The sequence below is a fragment of the Wasmannia auropunctata genome, unplaced genomic scaffold (assembly GCF_000956235.1).
Source record: "Wasmannia auropunctata unplaced genomic scaffold, wasmannia.A_1.0 LD336099.1, whole genome shotgun sequence".
NCBI lineage: Eukaryota > Metazoa > Arthropoda > Insecta > Hymenoptera > Formicidae > Wasmannia > Wasmannia auropunctata.
This window is the reverse complement of record NW_012026791.1, coordinates 51,280-60,170: the sequence shown is the minus strand read 5'-3', so window position 1 is coordinate 60,170 and position 8,891 is coordinate 51,280. Positions and strand designations below refer to the sequence as shown.

The 8,891-nt window shown below is 31.0% G+C and overlaps 2 protein-coding genes across 4 annotated transcripts; one reads left to right on the top strand and one right to left on the bottom strand.

Annotated features, from left to right (window-relative positions):
* The first annotated feature begins 87 nt into the window (after positions 1-87).
* On the top strand, positions 88-6,126 carry LOC105461628 (proteasome subunit alpha type-1). 2 transcript variants are annotated; one of them, XM_011708133.1, is made up of 6 exons: positions 88-227; positions 2,784-3,034; positions 3,882-4,041; positions 4,132-4,341; positions 5,540-5,756; positions 6,034-6,126. In XM_011708133.1, the coding sequence occupies exons 1-5, from the start codon at positions 225-227 to the stop codon at positions 5,750-5,752; spliced, it is 837 nt and encodes a 278-aa protein (XP_011706435.1). In that variant the 5' UTR covers positions 88-224; the 3' UTR covers positions 5,753-5,756; positions 6,034-6,126. The 2 variants fall into 2 exon arrangements, with proteins under 2 accessions (XP_011706435.1, XP_011706443.1); XM_011708141.1 differs by lacking the exon at positions 6,034-6,126 and having other exon boundaries at positions 5,540-5,931.
* LOC105461641 (lipoyl synthase, mitochondrial) lies at positions 5,919-8,537 on the bottom strand. Of its 2 annotated transcripts, XM_011708157.1 has the most exons (7): positions 8,449-8,537; positions 8,190-8,282; positions 7,737-8,048; positions 6,846-7,002; positions 6,712-6,769; positions 6,446-6,601; positions 5,919-6,355 (listed from the first exon to the last, which is right to left on the bottom strand). In XM_011708157.1, the coding sequence occupies exons 2-7, from the start codon at positions 8,250-8,252 to the stop codon at positions 5,986-5,988; spliced, it is 1,116 nt and encodes a 371-aa protein (XP_011706459.1). In that variant the 5' UTR covers positions 8,253-8,282; positions 8,449-8,537; the 3' UTR covers positions 5,919-5,985. The 2 variants fall into 2 exon arrangements, with proteins under 2 accessions (XP_011706459.1, XP_011706451.1); XM_011708149.1 differs by having other exon boundaries at positions 8,190-8,518.
* Between the last annotated feature and the right edge of the window lie 354 nt (positions 8,538-8,891).

The window sequence follows — 8,891 nt, the reverse complement described above, 5'->3', positions numbered from 1 at the left end:
CCAATCAAAAGTGGCAGCTGTATGGCGCCAATCTGATTAGAGGCCCTCTACTCAATCGCCCTCGCAGCTAAATTGCGGGCATGACCGCTCTCAGTCAGGATCCTCTCTGACTACACATCATTGCATGACAAGTAATTTTAGTTAGTGTGAAAGCCGCGTATTTGTGCAAGTAATATAGTTTATTATCTTTATTCTTCTAATTAAGAGGTTTGCTAAAAATAAAAATGGTAGGTAATTATTAATTAATTAATTAACGATTTTATCGATAATTTTATTGTGCTCTGAATTTATTTGATGATTATTAGAAAGAAAATTAATAAGTCACAGAGCGGTCATTTTCATGGTTATGTCTGTTTGCACATAGCAATATAAAAGTATACATAACTACATGGAAATAATAATGATTATAGATGTGTAAGAAAAAGTATTAGTTTTAAAAACAAAAAATATATATAGTTCTTTAGTGTTCAGATTGAATAATATTTAAAGATTAATGTATACTGTACCAATTTTATACAAGTGTCCATTCAAGCTATTCGTACTAAGTATTTTAATAACTTATAATAAGTATTATATTGTACACATATTATAATCGTATGTATAATGTATCAATCAATGATATTATGAAATATTTTATAACATTTGCTTATCTTTAAAATATTAAAATAGGATGAATGAAATTTCAGTATGGATAACCAATGATACATGACATGAAATGTGTTAAATATATAGCTATTATATTAGTGATTGGAGTTAAATGCAGTTTTCAGCCTGATTTTTGTATTGACACATTATTTTCTTCTTGTATTTATATCTTAACAATGAGCTGGATGCACATAACTAAGGCTTGATCTACAATAAGTGAACCTTTTTACTATAAACTGACGATTTTTTCCAGCAAAAAGCATTTCTGATGTTGCCTTAAGCTCTAAGCTCTGAGCTTTAAGCTCTGACATTAATTTGTTCAAACTTTATAGTTAAGGCCATCCATGTACAAAAATTTTAATCATAACTGTAAAGTTGTAAGCATATTGACCCATCACAGTTGGAACATTCTAAAACTGCAATTTTGATTGTGATTAGTCAATTTGCTTATGGCCTTATTACGACTAAAATTTTTGTGATATCCTTTAAGACCTGATCAGTTTATTTAAAGCTTAGAGAACTATTATTAAGTCAGTGACAGAAATGCTTTTTACTAAACAAAAACATTCAGTTCAGAGATTAGAGCAAAAGGTTTACTGTACCTATTGCACATCATGTCTAAAAATAAATTGTAAGGCATACAACATTTTAAGTTTTTTTTATTGCATTGGATTGCACTAGAATTTTATCTTTTTCAAATATCAAACCAGAACAATACAGCATGCATGACCCCTAATAAAGAACTGAAATTTTACTTAAATATATTTACTTTTTATTGCTATCTAAATCTCTATCCAATTTAATTTGCAAATGATATTTATTCATATTTTATTTATACTTTATGAAAGTAATAATTTAAATTTAATAAAATCTTTATATCTAAAATTTAATGTAGAAGTATATAATTATTGGTGATGTTATTTTTTTATGTAACCAAATGGCTTTTATGTATTTAACTTTCTATGGGAGGGAATGGAGGAATACACAATTAATGGCTCATGGGCTAGATCCAGTCCACCAGATTTTCCAATTCAGCTTGTAACGTCCAAACTTGACTTATGGAAAAAATGAAAAATAAATTGAATTATTAATGTAGTACCAAATTATTTTAATATATAACGTAGAACAATATATATACACACACACACATAGCCTATTTTAACAATACCAAACTGGAATACAATGACTTTTGTGAATTAATCTGATTGACTGCATTTTCAAGAATGTTTGCATGCAATTTCTATTAAAACGTGACCAGAAAAAATATAGAAAAATAAGCAAATATGAAGTTGATTCATTACTTGCGACAGTACTTCCGAGACTAAATTTATATATTAAAACTACCTTACTTTCATTCGCAAATAATTTATCCCACTGAAGATGGTTTAATGTAAACGTTATGTTTATATAATTTATTGATAATGTGTTATTGCACTAACAACTTGATTTATTGCTCTTTGTTTGATTCTCATTTTAAATTGTTATTGTATTGTTATATTATTTGTCGTAATATATTATCTAAATTCTAAATCTCTCAAAGCTTTTATAAAATTTATGAACAGATAAGGCCCCTTTGCACTAAGGCCTTAAAAACCAGTTCTGATCAAACATCTATTTATTCATCATATACCTATTTTATTTTAAATATAAAGACTTTGCACTAGTACAATTATAAAGGCAGATCTTTTCAGGTCTCAGGAGCAATAATTGAAGTATTTTTTTCTTGAATTTCTAATTATATTCATAGTATGACCAAAACATGAGATGAAGGTTGTAATCCACCTAATTTTATACTTCAAAGCATTTAATTATCAATCAAAACAAAGAAATCTATGCTGCAAAGCATTTGTAGAGAATTAAATGACCCTAGCCAAAGTATCATCTTATGTTATAATATATATTTTTTATTATTATAATATATACATCCAGTGCATCCAGCGTCTTGTCAAGATGCAAACAAAGAAATGATAGTAAACATTGAAAATCAATTGAAAATTAAAAGTTACATCTTACGTCAATCATTAAAGAATATGTAAATTAAATATTCCTGGCTAGAAATAGGACACAAATACTAATATTAATTGAATAAAAATATGTAAATGATTTCTGTTAATTTTATCATTGAATGTGTTTTTCAGTTCCGCAATCAATACGATAGCGATGTGACAGTATGGAGTCCGCAAGGACGACTACATCAAGTGGAATATGCTATGGAAGCTGTGAAATTAGGATCAGCTACCGTAGGGCTTAAGAATAAAACACACGCCATTCTTATTGCACTAAAAAGAGCATCATCGGAGCTATCAGCTCATCAAAAGAAAATCATACCAATAGATAAACACATGGGTATTAGCATTTCAGGTTTAACAGCTGATGCAAGAATATTGAGGTATACTATTTGTTGATTTTTACTATTCCATTTTCCGTTTCTATTAAAAAATAAGTAAATTTTTTTACTGACTATCTCATGATCCTTTAGCTATGACAAAATCCAGCCATTGCTATACGTATTAGGTGTATTCAATAAACGAAGTGAGCACTCAGTGATTCTTTATTGGTTTCTACTCAGATCCAGCGAAAAACTAAAGGCAAGAACCAATTATATCAAAGAATCATTGAGTATTCATTAGTTTAGTTTACACCGAGCACTTGCATATTAACTAGAAACTTTCCATTAAATTATCTTAATTTTTACAATGCATTTAAAGAATGATGTACTAAGCTGATACACTAGGCATTAAGATGATTAATTAAATACATATATCATGTATACGTTTATATGCATTGTGGAAATTAGGAAAATTTAATAGGAAGTTACTAGTTAGTATGTGTATCAAATGCTCTGTGTAAACTATGTCATTGATCTGCTTTGTCTGCTGAATGCGCTCATTGTATTACATTTTGCTGCGAATAGTATCTAAAGAGAATTTATCTTGTCACATTATGCAATTTATTAGTTTTTCTATTTATCTTAAATCGATAAAAATATTAATGATATTAAAAATTGAAATATTTACACAAATTTTTCCAACACATTTATAATTATGTTATTTGTAAATTTTATTTGTATTTTATTGGCTGTACATTATAGTGGTATGCTGTGATAGTTTTAGACCACTATAATAGCCATACATAGAAATTAGTAGTTTGTACACAGGAGTAGATCTGCAGAAAACTATTATAATGATCGTTAATAGCGAAAGGATTAACTTAGAATAAGAACTTATTATTTGCAGTCGTTATATGCGAACTGAGTGCCTGAATTACAAATATGCTCATGACGATACATTACCTGTGGGTCGCCTGATTACATCTCTGGGAAATAAAATGCAAACATGTACGCAAAGATATGATCGACGCCCGTATGGCGTTGGTTTACTTGTGGCTGGATACGATGTAAGAATTTATTGAAACGTATAATTGATTATATTAACTATAAAAAAATGCTTTAAATATATATGGTTTTCTAATATTCGTTTCTGGTAGGACCAAGGGCCACATATATATCAAACATGTCCATCCGCGAATTATTTCGATTGTAAAGCGATGGCTATAGGATCACGTTCTCAAAGCGCAAGGACATATTTAGAGAAACACCTAAATGAATTTTTATCGTGTGATCTTGATGAGCTAGTCAAGCACGGCCTTAGAGCGTTACGTGACACTTTACCTAACGAAGTTGATTTATCAGTGAAGGTAAGTAGATTTGGCCTAGTTAATATCTTATTGAAATATAGATTCCCGAAATGAGCTATAATCATTGCCATTTCATACTCCTTCATTCAATTTTCAAGTGTTACAAACTATGCAACTATACATCTTTTTTGAAAAACAAATATATATTTTTTTACACCAATTGATTTATCTCATTATTCTGTGCATAAAAGTGTATGGTACAGTTATTAAAAAAAACAATAGTTTACGAGATATTTTATTTAATGTCAAAATGTATCAGAATAAAGTATAAAACATCTCATAATTACATTTCTACTTTATTACTTTTATACTCGTATATAGAATAATTAGAGAAATTATGTAAAAAAAAATCAAACAATGCTATTAGAAAAAATAGCGGTGACTTTCATGTGATCTTTAAAAATCGATTATATGAAAAATTCTGTTTTTATTTTTCGAAAATTGATTTTGTCATTATTTTTTTCCCTTTCATCATACAACTTGTTTAACATTTTTTGCTACGACACAATTTTCAGAGATAATAGCTTGTAACACTTTAAATGCCCTACACACACACACACACACACACACACACACACACACACACACGCGCGCGCGCGCGCGCGCGTTCTCTCTCTCTCTCTTTACGCATATTAAAAAAAAAGATATAACTGTAAAAAATAAAATAAAATTGCAGTACAACTTTTTTTCTGAAAAATCCGATCTTTTACTATTTTTCTTTCTTTTTATCCATTTCTATTATCTATACAGAACATAAATTAATAAAAAACAAGAGTATAAAAATTTAAAATACATTAATATTTAATCTGCACTAGATTACAATGTTACATCCATGTAACATATTTAATTTACTATCAATCAATTTATCCATTACAAATTGAAAAATTATCAACTTCGAAAATATCATTTTTTTAATTATAAATATTAGTATATCCAATTTTATGAAAATGCTTTAAAATATTTTCAATATAATACGATAATGTGTCATAAAAATTAAAAAAACTATTACACTATTCAATAATATGGACAATAATTATGTAAATAAAATAATATTGCGCATTTTTTCACTACCGTATATAAAATCCTTTTATGTTGCCATATGTGCAGCAAATTGTAAAATACCTGTAATAAAAATTTAATACTTAATTTTAAGAACATAATCTTCACTGGAAAAAATTAAATCTTGCTTATGTTTCAGAACGTATCAATTGGGATAGTAGGAAAGGGTTATGATTTCACTATTCTTGATGAAATCACGACAGCTGGTTACTTGTCCCAGATTGAAGGAGATGATAAACGTGGAAGGCCTGCTGATCCTGCTGTGCAAGATGATAGCAGACCTCCGCAAGATCCGCCAACTGATGAAGGTCCTCAAGATCCTCAAGTCGCTATCGCGATGGACACAGATTAAAATAGTAATATAAACTTTATTTGCATTCAATTTACATATAACATAAAGTGCATTTTTTAATTAAATATCTCAATTTTCTAAATCTATAGACGACAAAATATTTATTATCAGTCTATTAATGGTAAATATGTATATTCAGATCATTCTATCATTAAATTGCGATGAATTTCTTTTCGCAAGTCTTTGTTTTTATTGATTTCTTATTGCATCATATCTACACTTCCATTTTTTATTCATGACGTGACATAATCATGAATCTGCTGTTTTTTCCGTTGTTTTAGTATATTTGTCAAGAAGTATTCTCCGGCTTTATATGACGATCGAACTAACGGACCGCTGGCGGTATACAAGAAGCCTAGTTGATTCCCCATATTTTCCCACATTTTAAATTTCTGGGGTGTTACATATTCGATGACTTTTAAGTGTCTTTTGGTGGGTTGCATGTACTGTCCCAATGTTACAGCATCTACACCAGCATCCCTTAGATCTCGCATAGTTTGCTCGACTTCCTGGTCAGTTTCATCCAATCCCAGCATTATCGACGACTTCGTAATTAAATTGGGGTTAAACTTTTTAGCTGCTTTTAATACGGCCAGCGACTGTCTACATACAATAAACGACAAAATTAATTCCAATTAACAAACGTAAATATGTATTAATAAATATATATCTATGAGGATATATTAGGCATACCTATATTGAGCACGCATATCACGGACAAAGGGAGTTAAACGTTCGACGGTTTCGATATTATGCGCAAACACGTCCAGATTAGAATTTACAATCGTAGCGACGCAATCTTCATCACCTTTGAAGTCTGGCACCAGACATTCCACTAAGATGTTACTCCTACAATGAAACAAAGTATTTCTACAATGCGATATGATTTGAGCACTAGTTGCTTTATTGCTTTGTTCCATTAAATAAAGATTAAAAGAGCAATTGTACAGGTAAGATACCTCTTTTTTATTTCCTTAACAGTAGATGCAATATGACTAGCTCCACCATCCTTTAAATCTGAAATAATTAATGATGCGTTGAATTCTGGATCTACAATTGTTTAGTCTGCAACATTAATCTGTATGTAACTAACCGTCACGATCTACGGATGTTAGAACGACATAATCTAAACCCCAGTCCACTATTGCGCTAGCAGTATTAACAGGTTCTTCTGCATCCAACGGTGGTGGTTTACGTGCAGTTTTGACAGAGCAGAAACGGCAACCACGAGTGCATGTATCTCCCATTAACTAGAGAATTTATCCATTGTTATTTCAGCACGATTTTATTGATTTATTTATTCTCTACAATTTTAACATCTATTTGACTCAACACTGCAATGGATTGTGTAAACAAATCTGCATTTGTACAGCTAAACAGTAATTTCAGATTTTTGCAAGAAACGTTTTTACATATAGCTCGGTCGATAGTAAGTATAGTGAGCCTTTAATCTTCTGCTCTAAACTCTAAATTGTAATGTTTTTTTTCCTCTAAAAGCATTTCTGGCTGCCTTAAGCCATAATCTCTAAGCTTTATGTGAGCTAGCCAAATTACAGCTGCAAAATTTACAGCTTAGAGTAAATTAACAATTCATTCACAGTTCAAAGCTAACAGAAAAAGGCTAGAGACTTACTATTATACTATTATAGCTAGAGTACATTTCATGCATGATACATATGACATAGTATTTTATCTTTGTTCATTAAATGTTAAATAAGAATAAAATGATACATCATGTGTACAATGAAATGAAACATACTTCGAATCTGATGGAATGCAAGGTGTGAAGGCTAAACGTTTATTAGAAAGATTAAAAATTCAGTTATACACCAATATTTTTTGATTTTATATAATTTCAAATGGATTAGAATTAGTTGCCAATTAGATACCAATACCAATATGAAAATAATAGTAAGCATGATTATCAATATAAAACTACTAGTAAAATTATTTTGATATTCAGTCCTTCATTTATTATACAAACCATAATAGTAGCTGTTGCAGTACCGTGACTACTTCCACCCCAACATTCTCCGATATTAGGACACCTGGCTTCCTCGCAGACCGTACTTAGCCGTAATTGTCTCAGCTGAGCTTTTATCCTACTGTAACTCTCGCCCATAGGTATCTCTGTTTTCAACCATGGTGGTAGCTTCAGCCGTCCTGACTCACCTATTTCTAACTTTAACTTGCCATCATATTCTTTATTGTCGTTCTTGAGAAAGTCTTCAAATTGCGGACCATTCGCTAGCTTCTCGGAGAATTCTTTATTACTCTCTGTTGCAATCCGCGCATACTGCAGTTATATTTTTGTCAAAATTATTCCAGATACGATTATTTGTATAACTCAATATTGGGAATAAATAAGGCCTGAGACTAGATAAAGATGTTTATGTTTAAACATCCTCCAGAATTTAAAGAAATTGTTGAAACTTACTGTCAGGTAAAAGTGGCTGCCGAAAGTGCATTTAGGATTCGCGGCGCTAAGAATCCGTAACATGTTTATTCCAAGAAAAATTTTATCAGTCGGCTATAAGAAACAAGCAACTCATGTTTTCATAACGATTCTAATTTCGATTGACCTGTGTCGCGCGTTTTAAAAGATTCCTTAACTTATTAAATATATTCCATATATTTTAAAGATACAAGTATATTACAAGTATATTACAAAGAGTAAAAACTCTTTAGTGTGTTACATTAATGGTCCTTGATGTCCCCCTCCCCTCCTTCTTTACGTAAATTGATATCAGGCATCAGCTGCTACGTGCTGCCATGATGTAAGAAAACATATAGATCGCGGTCCGATCAAAGAGTTTATATACATAGAGTAGAAGAGACATAGCGGCGCTGAGCGGCGCCTTTGACTGGAAACATGAGCTGATAGAAAGAGAGAGAAAATGAGAGAGCTAGGGTGCTTTCCAACAAGAAGAGCCTGGTGTTAAACCGGTTCTACATTAGTTGCAAGCCGATCGCAAGCTTGTTGCAATAGCCAATCTGAAGCTTGCATTTTGAAATCAATGCTTTGGATTGGCTGTCGCGACAAGCTTGCGATCGGCTTGCAACTAATGTAGAACCGGCTTTACACAGGCTGCGTTCCTTTAGCCGATTCTACATTAGTTGCAAGCCGATCGCAAGCCTG